The sequence below is a fragment of the Corvus hawaiiensis genome, chromosome 6 (genome assembly GCF_020740725.1).
Source record: "Corvus hawaiiensis isolate bCorHaw1 chromosome 6, bCorHaw1.pri.cur, whole genome shotgun sequence".
NCBI classification, from domain to species: domain Eukaryota; kingdom Metazoa; phylum Chordata; class Aves; order Passeriformes; family Corvidae; genus Corvus; species Corvus hawaiiensis.
The window spans coordinates 24,264,503-24,286,599 of NC_063218.1; the positions used below are offsets into that span (position 1 = coordinate 24,264,503).

The 22,097-nt window shown below is 37.5% G+C and overlaps 1 protein-coding gene across 5 annotated transcripts in view; it reads right to left on the minus strand.

Moving 5' to 3' along the window:
- The window catches only part of MIA2 (MIA SH3 domain ER export factor 2), a 36,429-nt gene extending 14,556 nt beyond the window's left edge, over positions 1-21,873 (minus strand). Inside the window, exons 1-17 of one of the 5 annotated variants that reach the window (XM_048308509.1) lie at positions 21,617-21,873; positions 20,000-20,133; positions 18,638-18,724; positions 17,185-18,316; positions 13,801-14,016; positions 13,556-13,656; positions 10,464-10,595; positions 7,953-7,974; positions 7,747-7,835; positions 7,285-7,356; positions 6,475-6,585; positions 6,095-6,166; positions 5,576-5,680; positions 1,917-2,039; positions 1,224-1,347; positions 360-406; positions 84-174 (exon numbers count right to left, since the gene is read on the minus strand). In XM_048308509.1, the coding sequence (XP_048164466.1) occupies positions 84-174; positions 360-406; positions 1,224-1,347; positions 1,917-2,039; positions 5,576-5,680; positions 6,095-6,166; positions 6,475-6,585; positions 7,285-7,356; positions 7,747-7,835; positions 7,953-7,974; positions 10,464-10,595; positions 13,556-13,656; positions 13,801-14,016; positions 17,185-18,316; positions 18,638-18,724; positions 20,000-20,133; positions 21,617-21,731 (2,773 nt within the window). In that variant the 5' untranslated portion in view covers positions 21,732-21,873. Of the gene's footprint in view, positions 1-83; positions 175-359; positions 407-1,223; positions 1,348-1,916; positions 2,040-5,575; positions 5,681-6,094; positions 6,167-6,474; positions 6,586-7,284; positions 7,357-7,746; positions 7,836-7,952; positions 7,975-10,463; positions 10,596-11,624; positions 11,727-12,088; positions 12,234-13,555; positions 13,657-13,800; positions 14,017-17,184; positions 18,317-18,637; positions 18,725-19,999; positions 20,134-21,616 lie in introns of those variants that run through there. The other 4 variants (XM_048308508.1, XM_048308507.1, XM_048308510.1 and 1 more) reach the window with 4 other exon arrangements.
- Positions 21,874-22,097: the final 224 nt, after the last annotated feature.

The window sequence follows — 22,097 nt, forward strand, 5'->3', positions numbered from 1 at the left end:
TTTTTACTGGAATTAATATTTGCAGCCTGTAAAACCATTTTACCAAAGCAGCATCTTATTAAAGGCAAACCAACATTAATTACCTGTAAGTTCTCCTTTAGCTTTATTTTCATCAGACAGTTTTGAATACATTTGGTCTCTTTCTGCTTCCATGGTCTTTAAACAAGCATTTAACTACAATCAAAATTGAAAAAAAAGACAGCACTTTAATATTACCAGATTAAGAAACTGTTTGCATGCAAAAATATCTGATTAAACATTAAAAGATGCTGAACTCTAATACTGGTATTACCAGAATAATTACATGTATTCCCTCAAGTTTCCCCTCTTCCACCCACAAGTTTCTTAAAATCACATACCTTTGCAGCATAGATCAATTTCTTTACAGTTCTTTTTTGCTTATCATCTGGTTGAAGGAATAGAACAATAAGTCACGTAAAAAGCACAAAAAGATTGGTGAGAGCTTACTGCTATTATTTTGTTTTTATACATGAGCAATGCCAATATACCACAATAGGCACAGCATATTTGGAGAATAAAGGAGCAAAAAAAAGCGGGGGTGTGGGTAGAAGATATGCCTATATTGTAGTGCTTTGTTTGCCAATCAATCACAACTCAGACTGGTCACGTTAAAAGTGAGATGCTGAACACACACTGCAGGATTCACGGGCATGTGCCCTATGGTATCATAAGCACCAGCATATAAAGAAGCCGCAGCAGGAAAGCGGAGGAAGAAGGGATTTTCTGTGTTGCTGTTTAAGGGGACCCACATCTACACCCATTCGATGACAGTGCTACCACACTGCCTGCAACAAGTAACACCTCTGTAATGACAAGGAAGCAGAAATTAGGCTCTAAGGACCCTCAGTACTACTGCTGGGAAGAGCTTGAAGAAGATATACAAGCAAGATTTCCACCTAGAAATGCCACAGAATCACTGCTTAATACTCACACAGGCTAATGTCATTCTGCAAGAGACTGAACACCGAGTCTTTACATTGCTCTGTAACAGCATATATGCCACACACTGCTAAACAGGAGAATAGGCTGCTATTCCAGAGATGTCCAAGTGTCAGTTAACTGTCCGACATGAATGACATCGGGTGAGATTTAGAAATCTGACTTCTTTAAAGCTAATCTTTCAACTTTTCTGGAAGTCAGTCAATTCCCTATCTCTAAAACATCTGTTAAATATTTAAATAGGGAAACGACACAAACTATACCTAAGTGCTCTCCATTCTCTGTTTCACCCTTTATATCTGTGTCCCAGTGATTGTCTTCAGTGTCACCATCTTCTCGTATTGCTGAACTCCAGTCTTTCATATTCAGTATATATTGTGTCAGCGACTACGAAAAAGCACACAAAACCCCCACGAACAATAAAACAAATACAAGCAATGAAAATGGGAGTTATCATTACAATTACTTTCCAGCATTTCTGTCCTTTATTTAGTTCCCTTAGCAGATTAAGTCAGCCCCACATACAAGATTCTAGATGTCTGATAATACTTTTTCTATCAAAGCAAGTATCTGCAGGTCAGTGGGCAAATCCTCGTGAAGAATTTTCAGATAGCTATATGCATGCATGCTTTTAGCATGGCTTGTGTATGTAAGGTACACAACTATAAGAACATACACCCAACTTCCACACTTTAAACTGGGGGGCAGCAGGGGGGAAAGCCAGTGCTCTATCAAAATTGAAAGAATTTTTCCTTAGTTGTCTTCATCAGACTGCTCCATTGTGCTGCTAAGCAACCTTTTCTTTGCTTAGCCAGAAACATAACATTAGAGAACAGAGACAGCAAAGAAAAGCCCAAAAGAGCATAAAGCATAGGAGAGGTTGTCAGGCTTTCTTGGAACTCCATGATTAGCATTAGTCTGAATAATTTGACTCAATCGTAAATGTCATAATTTACCTTGATTTGGCTCTCCTTATTTTTTAAAACTTCTTCTACATCTGCTTTAGATGATTCAAACATCTTTGTTTGTTCATTTAGTTCACTAAATCGTTCACCCCATCCTTCAGCTTCCTGTAAAAGCTAAAAAGGAAGATACCAGATTAGTGTGATTGTCTACGAAACCAAGAATCAAGGATGAATAGTACTGAGCCTGTTACATGTATTATCTATACATAAATGGAATTTAAACCTCTCACCCATCAGTAAGAATTAACTGAGATAATACTACAAGAAAGTTACCTCAAGAGTTGAAAATTAAGACTTCTGTGTTATAGTTCAGTTGCTTTAGCTACTATAGCTGTCCCTTGTAGTTAGTTGTTAAGATATTTTTAAGCATTTATAAGAAGTGTTCAGTTAATATTCCACTCAGTTTAAAAACCTTGATGTGACAACAGCAATGAGTATAAAATAGTGATAATTTATGTAACAGCTACATACACTGGGGAATGGATGGAAATATGCACACACACTTCTGAAACGGTGCCTGTGTCTTTTCAACTTAGAAGTGGTCAGAGAAGTAAGGGAAAAGAGGAAGCTTTTAGGCAGTTATTTATATTCATGTGACTTGCAAAACTGTGTTATTTCTCCTACCCTTCTCCATACTTCTTAAAGTAATTTTAAAATTTTATTTTAAAAAAGCTTTCTTGTTAATGAAAGTCACAGCTGTATGTAATCAACACCTACTAGTACGTATCTTTGCAATTAACTGTGCTTAACTAAAATGATAGGGAGGTTCCAAGGTTACATTTACAGATATTCCCTAGTAAAATTCCTCATTTTGCAAAAATATTTTACAGCAGTAAAGGGATTAGAACACTTCATCACCAGCTATTAAAAATAACCACTGCAACATATTAACTAATTATATTGTGAGAACAAAATTGAACAGATGTAAATGTCTGTTAAGACAAAACATGCGCTACAACAACATGGGGTAAAGTACAAACAAATCGTCTTAAGAGTCTGTCAAAAAATACTGCTTGAAGTTGCACAACAGGCAATCAATATAAGGGCACTGAATGTACAGAAAAGAATAACCAGGTTGAGCAATGAGAACACAACAGCCAGTTATATTAAAAATAAAACCAGAAAACAGTAATTAAAAAGGAGAACTGCCATGCAAATAGACAAGCAAGCCTGAACACTACTTATCAAAGATAAACGAGAAGGCATAGAACAAAAAGTATGTGACTAGAATTGGATTAACACACATTGCCCCTTGGCACACAACTGCACTTTCCAGGCAGTAAAAGCCACGTATGAATTTGCAGCATCATACAAATGACATACTAGGGATTAGAAGACATACATAGACAACTATTTTTATCATTAATTGTCATCATCAAAGGATGACTTTTAAGACTCCTTCTTCATGAAGCCAAAGAGAAAATAAATTTATGACTTTATACACCTATAAGAATTACAATAAAGAGAAACAGCAAGGATTTGCAATGAGCTAAAGCAATATATATTTCTAATGTTCCTGAAGAAAACAAAACAAAACAAAAAACCAACAAAGCACCGAAGTTCATTAACTGTTCCCCCTGTTCAACCTAAAAGGCCCAATCCTCTCTCTGACACATCATAAACCTGAAACAGCACATCTCTTATAAAGTTTAAGCTATGATGTGCTAGAAGATTATGACCCATTTATACAAATGGGCAGAGGAAGAAAGTACTCTAGTTTCTGTGAACAAATAACACCTTTGTTACCTTTTGAGCATACGTGAAATTCCATCTTTAAAAAAAGTAAGAAAGAAACATAAAAGAAGGACATGGATATTTTGATACAGTAAACTAAGTCTCACACTTAGAAAGTACCTCAGAAATGAGAACACAAATAAGCAAGGCAGATGCTTTCTCTTCTTTACTTATCAGGTTCCAGCAACAAATAACATTAAGTTATTTATCTACTAAAAAGCACAGCAAACTACAAGATGCACAAATGTTCTCAAACTACTAAAAATTGCAACAAAGCTCAGTTAACAACAAAGGGTAGTAATTAATCCTAAATAATGTGGTTAAGGAACTACTTATACCCAGGTTTTACCTGGAAGAAATGCAAAAGAACTTTTTTTTTCCATCTAGGAACACGGCAATTAAACCCTGGGAATTGTTTTTACTTATTTTTTTCCATGGTTTTCCTTGACATAAAACAATTGCCTATGAAATATAGGGCAATTGCCAGCACTTAGTATTATCCTTCTCTAAGCACTACTTTTTTACTTTATCAAAAAGGAAGGGAAGTGAAGATTTTTGCCACACACACACAAATAATTGGATTATTTCTGTTTGAACCCAAGACATGACTACGGGGGGGGGGGGGGGGGGGAAGAAAATTCCTCTCTATTAAAACTTTATGCATTGCTTCTCAAAATTTATTACGTAAGAATACTGTCACATTTGAAACAAAGCACCAAGACCAGACCCTTCCTCCTCACAAAACCAAAGAGGATGTAGACATTAGACAAAAAAACACTCTTGAAAGAAAATAATTCTTGAGCAACTTCATCTCACAATGGTAACAGTCAAATCCACTGCTTCTCCACCCACAGCTCTCAATAAAATTGTCTTCCTTTTTTCAGTAATCACAAACATGGACTCCTTTTAGAATTAGGGAAAAAGATCAAGTTCTACTAACAGAGTTGTGCAGAACTGAAATATTCCTCCTGCAAAAAATTTTTTATTTCCAGTATCCCTTTTTTTTTCCTGAACCACTAAGTTTGATATACACCATGTTTTGACAGAGAGGACTAAAGCAGCTTCTTATAAGACTGCTAAAAAGTAACAGGCCTGTACTTCCACTCCTACCACTACCCTTTCCCCTCTGCAAATATCTATCAGGTTATTCCTCAGGCAACAAGGAGATCATCAGTCAGTCAGGAAAATAAGCACATATCCATTAAAACCACAACAAACCACCTCAAACCCCAAAAATATTACACAGAATATTAAACGTTCAGAGAAAATATCTATTTGTTAGAAAAAAAAATAGCTTCACTGTAAAGCTACCTACTGCACAGGACAACTATTGCATATGCTGAATATTTTAAAATAATCAGTTTTCTTTGTGATCTGGCTACAGCTCAGAGGAAAAAAGACAACTAAAACTTGGGAAGTAACAGTCGTTTCTGTTCCTCTGTTACGTACCTGACTTTCAATTAATACATCCACAGTGGTACTAGAGTATGTTTTTTACCTGCCTTCTGAATACTCTGCAATTTCTCCATTTCTTTGGTTTTCTAGATCAAGTAAAAGAATTTTCTCTCTGCCTCTGTAGAGAATCCTAGCTGTGGAGTTGTTTGGATATTTCTGCTTTCCTCCAGGTCTCAGCAAAGTTCTTATTAGTCTTACATTACCACATGCTCTCCTTCCACTGAACTTTATTCATGATTCCCCACAAACTGTAACTACTGTATTTCTTCTAAAACAGGATTATCTTAGATGAAGTTACTCCAACGTAAAGTTGTTTTAAAAATGTCCTCTTCCTCATTCCATTTACTAAAACACACAAGAGGTATTAACAAACTTGTTGAGGATGAGCTCTTTGGAGAAATCATATTTATTAGTACCATAGGAAAACACAGTATTTCTAAGGATAACTAGGAAGAGCCTACCTGTTTCTCACTTTCCTGGAGATGGCTGTTTTCATCTACTGCATCTTGAACAGATGTCTTGAGTCTCTCAGTATTAATCTGATACACTTTTAGGGTAGATTTGGCCTAAGTGAAATAAAAAAGTGTGTTGTTTAAACGGTATTGGTGAAGATAAGTGGGGTCATGATGGTATTACTGGACTTGTCTTAGGTTTTCTGGCTGTGCTACACAGCCACATTCTCACATTTTCTCTAAAATGTCAACAGTTTTTGCTGACTGTAGTTTTGCAATACTATGTAAGATTCTCGAGTAAGGAGAAGAAAAGACAAGGTAACTACTTCTCAATAAATGCCAGTCATTATATGAAATTAAAAGTTGCTCAATCAAGGCACACAAAAGTACGAAGCCTTGTAAAGTTTTTTGGTTTACACAGCATATGATCTCTGCACCCTTAATAGAAAAAAAATTAAAACAGTAACTACATGGGGAATAGAGAAATTGCAAAGATTTGAAAACAGAAACTATAAAAGTTAGACATACCTCATCAATTTGTGACTGGATAGATTTTTCTTCATTCTCTAAAGACTCCACTTTCTCCTGAATTTCAGCCACCTGAAAATCATTAGTTGTTATTATAGCTTCTTTCACATATTTGCCTGAAAATGTCTAGGCAATTAATAAAATTATTTTAATTTTCCAACCGAAAAAGTTCTACTGCTGAATCAGTAAAACCAGCTTTTCTTCTTTTGAGTATTTTCCTTTATAATTTTTCTAATGTTAAAGGGAAGACAAAATGGAAAATGTAGTTTTTATTTCAAAACACACAAAGAAAATAGTTTGTCTTCTTCACAGAGATTTTTTCCTGTGAGAATATTTTTTTAAATGAATGGAAACAAAGACAGGATTCTATTTATTCTTACCAAGGTGTCATTTTCTGACTGCTTAGATTTTTCTTCTTCCAGTTCTTTTTCTAGATTCTCTATTTCCTCATTGAGTTTCAAGTTTGACTTGTTCAGTTTTTCATGTATTTCCTAAATCAAGTTGGTTTGTGAGTTAATAAAACATCTGATACTAATTACATATTGAAGACAACAAGTATGTTTTAAATATGACAGCAAAGTATGTTTCACTCAAATATTCTACAGACTCTTGCATGTTAACAAAAGCTGTAAGAATTAGCTCTATAGGATCTGAGGTACAGAATGAAATAAATCTACTTGCCTTTTTTTTACATGAATTTTATAGAGCCTGTTAGGTATTTGATTCACTTATCCGGAACTCTTATGAATGTATTCTCAGTTTGGGGGATATAAACAATGTAGTGTTAATCTTTCTTTAATCTGTGCACCTGTAGCCTATGAAAAGTATTTGAACTAGATAAGATGTGAGAAAAAAATACTTCACGCAGTACCCTCCTTCCTAGAAATGGGAACAATTTACTTCTTAAAATTAAGTGTTGTCCAATATGCCATTTGTTCTAGTATCACTCATTCTCAATGCAATTTTTAAAAAAGACTTAACATCTTAACATTAGCATCTTAATTTAAATGCTTTGATTTTATGTCATTTTCAGTAACCCAATTAAAACAATTGAGTTGGGAGTTTTTTGGGTTTGTCTTTTTTTGCTGTTGTTTTTATTTGGTTTGCTTGGGTGTTTTTTAATATGGGCTGCATTTTCCTAAAATACTGCCTTATATTTTAGAAATAACAATTTCCATTTCTCTTTTTACCTCAAAAAAAGATGTGTCTGTTGATTCTTTCATAATGTTACCATCCTTCAGAGACAACTGTAAATCTTCAAACTGAAAAGGAATTACTTTATGTCAGAATATATGTAAATAATTGATTAAATACTAGTGTTAATTTGCGATGCTCTAGCCTGAAACACAGACATCACCTAAATATTCACAAATGCACCTTGCTGGAAATCAGGAAAGCCTTAGCCCTAACTAGATTATCCCAGTGACATAAACCAAAGAAAGACATTTTGAAGTTGCTTCCAGTGAAATACACTGTATTAATAGTTAAAGGCAGAACTTGTTAACACCTTGATTGCTCTTAAAGGCACTGACAGAAAAAGCATTTGAAGAATCCCTTTAAAAGCTTTAAAACATCTTCTAGAAAAGTTAATACTTTGCTAGATTGAATCCATTTCTACGACACATCTGAAAGCAATAAATGAAGACCGTTACCTCTTTTTTGCAGATGCTGAGTTTTTCAAGAATTTTGCATTTTTCTTCAACTAGTTCAGCAATTTTATTGGCAAGCTGTTTTTCCCTTCCTAAAAAGTGAAAGACAAGCATATGTTGCATCATCCAAACAATTAAAGCTGAAAAAAGAAAGAATAAAGTCATACTCCAAAGAAATATGGAAAATGAAGCATCAAAAATAAGCTTACCTACATAAAGTCGACTTCTAACCTGAAAAGAAAGAGAATAAATACTGAAAATGTCTGATCAATTACTCTCACATACTATCTGAAAACTAATCTTTTAAGCTGTGATTTCTTGCCAAGTTTAACCATGGAACTTAAAAAAGGAATATAAGTACAGGCTGCTATTAAACAGAGGCAATCATATCTTCTGCTCTTACCCCCTCCATGTCTGCGTGTTTGCCCTGTCCTTCTTCCACTCTTATCAGACAAAAGAGGGGAAAGGAGATTAGTTTTCACCTGGATCACTTTAATAACACACCTCTGTATATTCATTACATAACCACAATTGCCTATGCAAAGTCATAGTGGACATGCACAGTCAGAAGAGTAGGAAAGGGAAGGGAGGGGGAAGCTCCACACACAAGCTCAGATTTCCCATTGGGAAAAATCTCCCACACAATATAACACATGATAGCTAAAGCTGCAGTAAGCTACTACCCGATGGGCATCCTGCAAGTACCAAGTGAGCAGCTGCCACGTGGGGTCTAGTGCCCTAGAATCAAAATCTAACAAACTGCAAGGCAAAATCTGTCAAAAATGGCCGGTACGAGAGATGCAGAACTTGGCTGAACCCACAAAACTGTTACAACACAGCTCACTGAAACAACGTTTCTCTTAGGGCTGGACATGGGTCATGTGCCTAATGCAACAATGGGTCCCTCAGGTCTTCCCTGTTTCCTCCTCACTTAAAGCCAAGAAGACCAAATAACAAAAAAAGGGTAAGAAAGTCATAAGTATACTTTTATCCTATCATCCCCAAAACTAAACTCCATTACTTCTAAGTAACCATCAATTCTTCAAGGAGCAGTCAGTGCAGTTCTAAGTACGGATGACTGAAAAAGCTATCAATAACTTTTGTAATATTTCACGCCTTAAGTGACATGTGCAAGAGCAAAACAATACCAGATTAGCTGTTTGCATGATTTCAGTTCAAATGCTTTTTGTATCCTCTCTAGAGGGACGCCTCTAGAGAACAAAAGGTATGACTAAATTATAGTTACATTAACTTACACAAACACAGATCCCCTTACAGACAAGGTTAGTTGATGTTAAAACCCTAAAAATGTAGTTGCTCATATCTGAAAAACTAAACAGCTATGCAACCAATCTTCAAACATGAGTATCATTACACCTAGTACCAAAATCACACTGTCTGTATGAGAGGATGTGAAAAGAATACTGAATTACAGATACTGACCCCATTTCCTTAGCAGGGAAAGTACGGTAGGCAACCTTTAATAATCAGATCTTTACTTACTCACAAGAGAAGACAGGCATTATCTCAGAAATACAATCTGATTAGTGCCTTAAAAGGTTTCAGCACTGCAATTCTCAAAGTCATCAGATCAGTGCTTACAAAGAGCATGCAGTTAAATTGTTTCAGGGTTTCAGTGTTGCAGTAAACAGAATCCAGGCGTCACTGTCCAAACAATTTTAAAATGCCTCTCTTGACAGGAAACCATGTGGATTGCTTTTGCTTACAATTACCTGGAAAGACCCAAGCTGCTCTGGCTATGGCTAGGCTAGTCACAGAGATATCAATACACACAGCAATACATACACCCTAGACATCTGTCTCCTGTGAAAATAATTTAAGGGCTGACTTTGAAAGTCCGGTGTAGAAATTAAAAACAAAAAAGGAAGCCGTACTACAGCGAGTTTCACTGCATTTCCTCTTACAACAGTCACTCACTACATGTCCAAACACTTATTATCTTGACAAAACAGACTTTTCAATTTCTCTTTTAGAGGAATTCTAAATTCAATCACAATAGATTTAAAACTCGGAAGCATTATATATCTTGAACAGGAAGGATAACAACTTCAATGCAAACTATTAACGCACTCTACATATCTGCAAGTAACTTGAACACTTCCTGTGATGGTTTTTTCTGTGATAGAGTTAATTTTCTTCATAGTAGCTGGTACGGGGCTTTATTTTGGATTTGTGCTGAAAAGCACTGATAACACTCAGATGTTTTAGTTATTGGTGAGCAGCGTTCACACAGAGTCAAGACCTCTTCTGCTTCCCGCCCCACCTCACCCACAAGGAGGCTTCGGATTCACAAGAAGCTGGAAGGGGACACAGGACAGCTGACCTCGACTGACCAGAGGGATAACCCACACCGTGTGACTTCATGCTCAGGACATAAAGGTGAAGGGAAGGGGGGGCGGGGGGGGGTGTTTGGAGTGATGCAGTTTGTCTTCCCAAGTAACTGCGACATGTAATGGAGCCCTGCTTTCCTGGAGACAGCTGAACACCTGCCTGCCCATGGGAAGTCGTGAAACAATTCCCTGTTTTGGTTTGTTGCATGCACAGCTTTTGCTTTCCCTATTAAACTGTCTTCATCTCAACCCACCAGTTTTCTAGCTTTTAGTCCTCTGATTCTCTCCCTCATTCCAACGTGAGAGAGGGAGCGAGAGAGTGGCTGTGTGGTGCTCAGCTGCTGTCCAGGGTTAAACCAAAACACTTACTGATTGGTAACTTCTGTACAGGAACAAGAAAATTGTCAAGGCTCCAACAATGCCACCACAAATCACTATTTCCCATGGGAAACCATACAGATCAGGGCCAGGTCTCATATCTTCAGGCAGTGAAGCCACAGCCTGAAAAGTAAAGTAAAAAGCTTCAGCTAAAGGAAAAGAGGTTAATATTTTCAACAGAAACAGACATTACATGTTGACATAGTTTACTTCTAATAAGTAAACTCTGTATATCTATTTTATAGATATATATAAACTTGTATATCTATTTTTTTTCCAAAAATTCTGAGAAAAATGGTTAACAGAAGCATTTGCTTTTTAAATGATAGATTTACCAAGTGAAGGAAAAAAAAAGAAGAAAGAAGTTCCAACAAGATATGAAGATCAACAGATAAAGCTCTGAAACCTTCTCTTTCTGAGTCTACCAATAATTACAGAATCATAGAATGATTTGGGTTGAAAGGGACCTAAAAGATCATCTAGTTTCAATTCCTCTGCCATTGGCAAGAACACTTTCCACTGGACCTATTTCCTCAAAGCCGTCCAGCCTGCCCTTGAACACTTCCAGGGATGGGGCATCCACAGCTTCTCTGGACAACTTGTTCCAGTGCCTCCTCACCCCTATAGTAAAGAATTTAATTCTCTTATCTAATCTAAACTTAGCCTCTTCCAGTTTAAAGTCATTCTCCCTTATCCTATCTCTACATGCCCTTGTAAAAAGTGCCTCTCAAGCCTTTTTATAGGCCCCTTTAGGTACGGAGAACTTACTATGGAAAATTCTCCTTTGAGTAGTCTACCCAGTTCACTGCTGGAAGAACCAATAGCAGTATTTCTTGATTGTTTGGTAGAAATACCTGTTCAACCAACCTCATGCTAAAATAACATACTGAACGCACCGGTGATTTAACACATTTTAAACACTTCGATACAATCACATCTCATTTGTAAACGGATCTGTCTATTTGCTCAAAGATACGACATGCTCAATGCAGCTCAAATTTACTACATGTGACCCGTGCTTAAAAACAGGCTACTGTACAGTTAAGTCTTAATTTCGATTTCTCCCCTGCCCAAGCCTCTCGACAGCAGCGCTGCACAAGACCCCGGCCCTCGCGGGGGCTGCGCCGAGCCCCGCGTCACTCTCTCACTCACGCAGCGCAGCCCTTCCCAGGCCAGCCCGCAGTAGCGCCGGGCGCTGTCCCGCAGCCCCGGCCACAGCCCGGCCGTGCCGCCGCCGCCGCCGGGCCCCCCGCGCCCACCCGCCGCCATCTTCCCGCGGGCGGCGCGCGCCCCTTCCGGCCCGCCGCCTGACAACCGGCCCGTACCACTGCCCGCGCGGGGGGCGGGGGAAGAACCACTGCTGCCGCGGGTAACGGGGGGGCGCGCGGCACAGGTGGGAGCCGCCGGGGCCGGCTCTCCCCGCCCGCCCAGCGCGGTTCCCTGGCGGCTCCCGGCCCGTGCGGCAGAGCCGCCCCTGGGCAGGGGGACCGCAGGCGGGAAGGACCGACAGCTCCCCTCGGCGTGCGCCCACCGTCCCGTCCCCGTCCTCCGGCACCGACGTGGCCCCGCGGAACCCGCTCCTGTTCCTCCCCAAAGTTACGCTCAGAGAAACTCACCTCCCGTGCGGCGCCGGCCGCCTCCATGTGCGCCCGGGCGGCAGCGGGTGGCACAGAAATAAAACTCCCCGGCAAGGCCTGGCTCCCGGTGGGACGCCCGCCAGGCGTGTCCCGGCCCGGGCGGCGGGGCCGGCGGTGCCCGGCGGGGCGGGGCGGGGCGGGGCGGGCCGGGCCGCAGGTGGGTCCCGGTGCGAGCCCGGCTGCGCAGGGCTGGGCGGGCCGGAGCGCTGCCAAGTGCCTGTGCTAAAAATGGTCCTGCCGGGCCGCTGATCCCGATGTAAGGGCAGATGCAATGCCACACAGCAAGGGATTCTTCCTCTTCTCATTCACTAAGATTAACTCTAATTTTGTTTGGTTTGAGTTTTGTTATTTAACTATTTTTTTATTAATATTTAATTTTTTTTTTTTTTTTTAATTAACGTGTGCTAACAACTTTCACAACGCAAGGTGAGTGACTTGCCTGCAAAGCACCTAAGGGACCGGCATAGGTAGAAGGCGGAAGTGCCTTTTTTAGCTTTTTTAGCTGTATCAAACAGTACAAGAACGAGTTTGGCCGTAGCAGTGAACTATCAGTGAGTTGTAATCCAGTCTGGGTCACGAGGGACAAAGCCCTTCAGTTTTCATTGTCCTAGACTACCATTTAACCATATTCTATATACGTACATGGAAATTAGCAACAAATTTATGCGGTTCGTAAACTTCAATTACCCAATCTAAACAAAATTCAGCCAAAGCACCGAACTGAAGTTTACCATATGGCACTTTACCTGCTACTACTGTTTTATTTGGAGGAGACAGTGCAACAACGTCTACCTTTTCTTGCGTTGCTCTGGCAGCGCTGTTTCTTGTGCAGTTGTGCCCCTTAAGGTTCACCTTTACTCTGCACTACGTTTTGATGTTTAAGACACCCTCATAGCAATAATAAGCCCATTTTCTATTTTATACATTTGCTTACAAAAATATTTTTAAGGCAGTTATGAACTAGGGGAAGATTTGTGAATCAAAGCTTTGAAAATACTCTTTAAAAACAATGGAAGTATTCTGGTTATTTTACTCATCATAACCCAAGTTCTTTAAGTCCAAGCAAATTTAATGAGCACTGTTCTGAGAACTAAAGGAAGCTATTAGTTTCACTCAGAAAACCACAAAGAAACAAAACCAAACAAAAATTTTAAAATGCCACTCAGGTGTTTCCTGGCTGTTAAAAAAGCCCACAAAACAAAACCCCAAATCCTCACACCCTAAGTTCATCAGATTCTGTACTGCAAAGAGGCAGATGAAGAGCAGCTGACCTGACATTTTCTTGTGCTGTCTCATTTGGCATTAGATTACCCTGGAAGCAAGGGAACTGCAGAGGGTTTATTTAAAAGGTTGGGGGTTTTTTTAGGAGTTCCATTGCAGAACATAACTTGTAGCTGGCTTAAATTTGCACTGATGTTAATGTTATATCACAGAAAGAATTCTTACCGTTTTGATGATAATCATCACTGCTGACGATGCAGATTTTATTGTTTCTCTGATCTCAAGTGCATTCAAGCACAGAAGTATCTGATATATCCAGCCTCCTTCTGGTTTGATCATAAGGAATAAAACAAGTTTTACATTACTATTGTCAACTTCATATAATTCCAACTGGTTTTTTTTTGTTTTTTGGGGTTTTTTTTTAAGATTGAAAATTTATTTTCCTTAAAATTAAGAAACTTAGCACTTACCATTACTTGGAACATAGTTCTGGATGGCATCAGAGAAAGACTTTTTGACATCAGCTTCAGAGTCAGCTACTGAACTGTCCATTTTTATTTCAGAATTTACTGAAGTTATGGCTGTTGCTTTTGAATCTTGATCACTGTCACGTCCACTGTCTACAGCTACAATCATTTCATGTTCCTTCTCTGGTGTTTCTTCTAGTAGCTTTCTTCTGCCTACTCCTGCACATAATTGTGAAGAGAAATTATGGTTATTTTTAGAGGATTCAACTTACTCCTGTAAGATATTAACCTCTACAGAGATTTTAATTTTTTAATTTTTATTTTCCTCAACTTAAAGCCAAACACTAGAGTATCACATTAGAGTAAATGTGCTACAGATTTATGATTAAAGAAACACTATACAAATAATGATGTCAGAATTTGAAGGATAGAGCTTTAAGCAAAACTTGTGTTGTAGTAAAGTAGTTAAAAATCAATGTTCAGGAAAAAATATGTTTGGTTTTGATAGTCTACAGGTTCCCTGGTCAGGGAGATCTCTTTCTTATATCCAGATACAACTGGGGTAAGCTTTAGAGGGAGAACAGTTAAAATGCCATGTAGGATTAAAGATTAACAAATTCCCTCAAGATATCAAGTTTCACTGCAAAATACAAGAAACCACAGGCATGTTCATGCAGAAGTATGACTGAAGGCACCTGGCTGCCCCAGTTTTAGTGACTTGGAGTAAATTGCCTGGAGCCAATAAAATACTGCTTTCAAAAAAAACCCACACTGTGCTTACCCACAAGGAAAAAAAAATTACAAATTGTTTAATTTAATTATATGCTTCAAGACAGTACTGGCCAAAGATACACATCACAAATAGTCCAGTGGTCCAAATTCAAGACAAGTAATTTGCTCTTAAACTGTTACCATTATATTAACTTGTATTATCGGATCCTCGAAATATCATAAATCAGTCATTAACTGGTACGAGTTAGGCTCACTACATCTTCATTTTAAATCACCAGGAGGAGACAGTGTTGTATCTGTTGTATTTTTTTTCTGCAAACAAAGGATATTTTGTTCTTGCTAAATCTCTGTTAGTGAAACATTGCTCTAGTAACTTTAGCTGCAGTTTGGGCAGCACACTTAATTGTTATAGCAGACAAAACCTCTGGCAGCTCTAGAAGAACATTTCTTTTTTCTGTATATTTTCCCTGCTCAGTGTCCAAATTGTGCCCCTTTTGTGCAGATACAATGACCTGTTGCCTCCACACAGCATTATCTTTAGTTGAGTAAGCTGTGATTTCATGATGAATCTTTTCAAATGGCTCGTGCTGCTGCAGCAGTTTGCTGGCATCACAGAGATGCTCTAAGGGTTGCTTAATATCTTGTTTTAACTGAAATAAAATTGTTGAAATGCAATTAATGGGTTTGGTAAATCTGTTTGTCATACAATATTTGCCTGGTTTTTCTTTTTTCTGCACCTTCTCTATATTTAGTAGTATCTTAAATTGTTCGGATTCTTTTCCTTTTAATTCCCTCTCATTCTTCTGTGCAGTATTCAAGTGTACTAGTCCTAATGTTACTTCAATTTTCCTTTGGGTTTTTTTGACCAAACATATATGCTTAGACTTTTTTTGACAGGCTTAACTGTTAGTTTTACTAAATATATTTGCAAAGGACCATGATGGTCTGGTAAAAATACTACTGAAACCCTTTTTGTTAGAGTATAATTGCTATTATTTGTATTTCTGGATTTTGACTCTTATTTTCAGAATCTTTTTTCTTCTCCTAGATAATTTTAGTAGCAGCATTTTTTTTGTTCAGCATTATTCATCCTTTCAGTTACAACAGTATCTTCTTTTTCAACATCTACTCTATCAGCCAGGTTTCTGAGCAATCCCAGGTTGCCAGGATTTAATTAATCAACTTTTTAAAATAGAAGTCTGGCTTTTTAGTTAGATGGCTTTAGGAGACACTAACTGTCTTTTTTTTTCTCTTTAAAAATATTTTCTATTTTAGAGGGCTCCCAGGGTAAAAGTTTACTCTTGGTCAGACTAATATCACATGACTCTTGCTTTTATTCTCAAGAAATTTTCTTTATAAATACTTTTTTGGACTTGGACTCATCTGAAGACTGGTATTACTTAGTCTTTTGAAGTAGTGTTTGATGATGCCTTTCAAAACTCAGATTAATTTTCTATGCTTTTGTATCTTGCACTGTCATGGTGGTTTGAATTGATAGGCCGAAATCTGAGGATGCAGATTTGTATTTTGTTTTACTGTATCACAGGTGATTTTTATATTTCTTTCTGAGATCTAGATTAAGACTGTCCATTCTCTGGTACCAGAAGCTGATGCTGGGAACTTGAATCTTCCCATGTTAGTTCTCCTCCACCTTCCTGGTGATGCACATTTATAGGAATTCGTTCAGTTTGTTGCTCCTCTCTGACAAGCTATAAGCAAGAGCATCAAGAGTTATCCAATCTTCTACTTGTTTTGTAGATTTTGTTGGAGTTTTTTTCTCCTCTGCCGTATTTGTTACTTTGCACTGCCAGCTGACAAGGAAAGATCATTCTTTTTGGAGGTATTTGCATTACATATGTTATGTTTAACCTTCTGATTTGAAGTGCCTTCAGTTTCTTTTCCCTGTGGTATTTTATCAAGGCTTACCAAGGCTTTTTTTTATTATGGAAACTTAGTTCTTCTCAGCTAGCAGTTTTTACCTTCCATTCTGAAACTCCGTATGTCTTCCAAATGGCCAGTTTCTTTGGAAATTTGATACCTATTAAACTGAGGCCATTGGATGAGGAATGAGGAGAGAAAGGTTGGTCTGGAGTCAGTTCTTGGGACTCCCCAGATTTCTGATGATGTCCATCATTAAAAATATCCTGACTGAAATATCTGATGCTATTTTCATAAAAACCCTGTGGGACATTTTTATTCTCTGATTTCTGAATTTCATCTTTTACATTACTATCCATTTTGAAATGGCTTTTAGATGCTGAATTTTTTTCTGCATCACAACCTTTGACTAGTTTGTCTTTCTCGGGTGTTTCCAGACTAAGACTCGGTTCACTGTCACATGAGGTCTTCTTGATGCCCAGACGATTATGTGCAGTTCCTGGCAGTTCCCCATAACTCTGCACTTGCCCTTCTTTGGCTGTTGAACTCTGAAGCTTCAGTATGTCCGCAGAATGACTAAAAGAGAGGCAATGGCTCTTCAGATATGAATTCAGATATGTCAGGCTTTCTTCCTGTATTTCTTATGTCTGAGGGATCACAATTCAGAGTTGGGTTATGAGAAGAATAAATTTGATGCAATTGATTCATGTCCCTGTTGATTATCATGTTTGTCCATATTATAATTAATAAAACGATTATAGATATTTGTATACCAACCTGATTGGCCATGTCTTCTTTCTGACTCCTGATTTTTCTTTTCAGCTTCAGTGTTTTTCAGCACTTGGCTTTCTGATACCAAGTCTTCTTCTGAACTGTAAGGGCCAATTGGTTTATCTTTGTCACATGTTAATATATCAAAAGGTGATTCTGTGCTAATTGAGGTGTTTTTGGTGTCATTAAGAGTATGTACACTTGCTGGTATCTCCCCAGGACTTGGCCTGTTACTGTTTGAATCTGTTACTTGTGCATAATTCTCTTCATCTGTCGCTGCCTTAACTGTTTCCTTTGATTCTTTGTCCATATGTAATTCTTTCTGGTCTAAAGTCTGCTCTTCCTCATACTTATTTGCTTGATCCGTTGTTTGTCTGCTCCTCTGGTCCTCTGTAGCAATTGTAGCTTCCTCAGCATGGCCAAAATTAAGAACATTACTTAAACCCAAATTAAACCAGTTTGATTCGGATTCTTGGCTTTCGCTCTTTTCTTTTTCTGGCAATACCTCAGTGACTGTTGTTTCCTGTTCAGTATTAGAATGCTCAGGCACACCAGGAACTTTATGGATTTGTGGATCATTTTTTTCTGATACCAAATCAGCATCTTCTTTCTCTTCACTGTAATACAGAAAGTTTGTCAGTCCACCTTGAAACCAACCAGATGCAGGGGGTTCTTGTTCCTCCTTATCATTTGACTCCTGTAAATAATTTTCAGCTGTTACCTCTATTTTTCTGCCTTGGTATTTATTTTCTTCTGCAGATTCAGTAATGACTTTTAAGGGCTCTTCATAATTTTCACTTTCTGTGGTAAACCATCCTGAAATCCAACTGGACTGAGTTTGAGCAGGTTCTAGTGGGAGACTGTTTTGCATTTGTGGCTCTTCAGTATCGTCTTTTCTAACCAACTTTCTGTTTACAGATTCTTGAGTGTGAGATTCCTCTGAGTCATTTTCAGAAACTGATTCAGTTCTTTCTTCACTTTGTATGGAGTCTCTTGTATGTTTTAAGAGTTCATTTTCATGCAGCTTTGGTTCTGCATCAGACAATGAATATTCACTTTCTTTGTTGTAATCATATAATGTGTTGTCTTCATTTTCAAAAGTGTACTTATCTTCATGAAGACAAAGGAAATCCGTTTCCTAGAAGAATAATATTAACTTTTAAAATGTTCTAGTGTGTAATTTTCTATATCACCGTGTCCCACAGCAATATATATTGTCATTCTCTCTGTTATAACTTTACACAAAGAACTGTATTTAATTATATTATTCCTAAAGGTTCTGTATCTTTAATTATATAGAAATTACTTTAGAGGAGAATAAACACACAAATGGAACAATAATAAAAACACATTTTGAATTATCTGAAATAAAATATTCATCGACAGTTGAATTTCTAACTGGCTATTAGATTTTTGATTGCTGTAAACTACATTGGAAAATCTGGTGATGTTGGTTTACCTTAGTAAGCACTTCAACTTCTTCTCCAATTAAAACTTCCTCAACCTTCACAGCATCTCTTGGGAAATATCCAAAATCCTTTCCTTTCTGTAAAAAATAAAAAACTAATAAGAGCATTTAAACTTCAGGGATATATATGTTAGGTACTTGCATATGTGCTGGAAAATTATGGATTAACAAAAAGTTTATAGAACTGCCCCCTATCTCCTTCATTCTGTTTTGTCAAAAGATTGGTTTGTTTTTCCTTCACAGAAGTGTTGCACTTGCCATTTCAGAAAGCAAGGGGAAGTATATTACTCCATACTATTATTTGTATTATTTCTATGAACATGTGTTTGTGCAGAACCAAGGCAGTAGCCTTAAAACTGCTTCAGCTGAAGACAGTGCTGTGTGCACTGATGGTCGCAGCCAGTTCCTTCTAAAATTGGCTGCAAATTTCCTATTGCCTCAAATGGGAAAAAAGTCATGCCTTAATAACTGTTGACCCATAGTAAGTTACGAGGAAAGTAGGATATGAAATTCAGATATGAGGCCAGCAGCAGCTCAAGAGAAAATGACAATGAAGATGGCAACACTACAGAAAATAAGTTAATCATAGTGTCCAAAAGAATCAAGTCCCTCTGGCCGGGAAACCACTGCTGGCTTTACATCAAACCATTGCAGAGAGCCTTTAATGGAGGGATACTTCTTGGAAAGCAAGGAATAGTGAGGTACCTGCAAAGATACTCCTGGATGAAAGGAAGGAAGACAGAATTTCACTGTTAAACAATAAATGTGACAGTTTATTTGCAGGAAAAAAAAAAAACCAACCCAAAAATTTACTAATATCTTGTGGTTTTGAAGCACTTACGCAGTTTTACTAGTAGTAAAACTTTATTTGGATCAATGCATCCATTCCTTCTTAAATGACTGTTCTAACTTCATTGACCCTTGTTCCAAGTCATTAAATATGCATGATACCTTCTCTGGGAGCTTTCCTTAAGCACTGAATTGTGAAGTCAAGTCCCAGTACTGGATGTCTTACCCATAGACCTGTAGGTAGGAACCTGACCTGATAGACCTGAGTGTTTTAAAGGGAACCAGATGAAATCATTACAGTCAAATGATAAGATGAAGGAAACAGAAAACTTGTATTCTGATCTTGACTTTGTTTCTCTATGAGTGATCTTTGCCAAGATTTGATTTTCTCTTTCTATATAAAGGTAGTAACAATGACCCATCTCCCAAATACTGTATTTATCCATGACTGGTTAATATCCCAAAAGAGATAGAAGACCCTTAGAAGCAAGTAGACTGCAGTTGTTATGCTATTATTATATCTCAAATATTTATGGGGAAAGTCTTTCAGGTTGAAGTACTTACACTTCCTGTCCACAAGTTTTCATTTTTCCTTGAAAGTTTGGAGTATACCATGATCTCCTCCCCTGTTTTGAAGTTAAGATACCGGCAATCAGGTCCTAAGTAGTCTGCAGTGGCTTGAACTCGGCTCATTGCCTCTGGAATAATAAGTGGAAAGAAATAAACAAATACAGCATCCATTTTGTCTGAAGTCAGTTACTGAAGAAATCTGTTATATATCAAATACGGATGTATTAGCAAACATTTTAATGTATGTACTTTGTTATGATACTTATCCATTTCTATCATCAAGTGGAAATCAACTAATGCAAAAAGCAGCCCTATCTTGCTTTCTTTCCTATGTACTGCAGACATCAAGGGGAAAAGCTCTTGTCCTATATGGACATTTTCCAGTGCTTGGCTTCCACTAGCCAAGGTTTTAATGCTTAAGTGTGTTTGCAGGATTAGCAAATTCAATTACTAAAGTCAGACCTAAACAGCTAAAAAGTATTTCCCAAGCATATTTATAATTTTATATTTTAGAAGTTCTAAGTTAAACCTAGTATTTATTTCAGAGATTTTGTTCTGTATTTTGACTACATTTCTCTTATGACTAAAATAAATTTAAATTTAAGCAATATAAACCTTAAACCTCTTGTTAAAATGAAAGCTTCCAATTCAGTTTGAATTATTTAAGTCTTCTTTGTCTCCAAAGTTTTCTTTTTCCCCACAGAAACCACTACTGATATGCTCTGGTCAGTTTGGAGCCCATTTCTCATGCTGTTCACAAAGATAGACATCTCTGAACACCCAGAACCTACTAGAGTTGTTACGGCTCCACAAGAAAATAGAAATCCATCAGCAGAGAAAATCTAAGGTCTCTTCCACTTCAGGAGAAGCTATTCACATTGAAAATATAACACTTAAGTCTGCCAAACCAATGGAAACAGCTTAGAAACTGCTTCAAGTATGATTATGACAGGTTTCACAACGGTAATCGGTGGATAATAAATGGAACATTATTTGCCCACTTGTGATTCAGGGGCTCTGCCTCCTGCAGAGTTATTTACTCTTTGAGAACTACATAATTAGTTACAGCACACACTTCACGTTAAAGAAGAAAAAATAAGTAAAGAGGAAATACTAACAGAGTGTTTTGTAAGAAGGATTACAAAAACCATCGCAAACCAGTTTGCTTACAGTAGAAAAAACCAGAGTTCTGCAGAATGGGCTAGATTGTACTATAAACAGATGATAAAGAGTCTTCTTTCTCAGTTTATAACCTATAATTTTTATTTTATTTATATTTTATTTTATTTCATACCTGTAAAGAATGAGTTAAAAATACTTTAAATCTGTTTTCTACTGCCCACTTGGGGACAACTGAGAAAAACTAGCTATTCAAAAGTATTTTTACTGAACTTTGATCTGTATATTCTTACACAACAATCCAGCAAGTATTTTTTTTCTCTTTTTGTTTTAAAAGTTTAAGCCTATTGCTCATAAATTTAGTATATTAACAACAAACATTTGCTATGGCTACTCATTTTCAGTCTGTTTCATTGATAATTTGAGATTATGATTCCTAATAGCTGCATATACACCACAGACTCCCTTTGAAAAAAACAAATTTTTACTTACTCTCACATTCTGGATCACCACACTTCTTCCATTCTGAAAGTACCTTTGTACTCTGCACACTTGCTAAAAATGAAATTACTAACAACAGAATTCTCTGATCCAAGATCCTTGACATCTTAGAGTAAATCCGGAATGCACTGAAACTGTGGAAACCGCATTGATGTGTGGTTAGCAAGAATATTCTACATTTTTCTTAGCCTAACAAAACATTGCAAGTAAACTTTCAATCCTATTTTCCTTCTCTGATCTGCTTAAACAGAAGTACACTATGCTAACCTGCTAACAATCTGCAGAGTCAGCTGTCCTGATTGTACACATGCATTAATAATTAACTATGTTCTGATAGCTAGGCTGATGTTTTGAATACAAAGGAAGTAGTTCTGGTCAAATCAAAATCTAGCCTCTATCCAATTCTTCTGTACTGAGTTTGCAGAAGACTGTGCCTGGGAAAATTCAACAGGAGTTGTATTAGGATTATTTC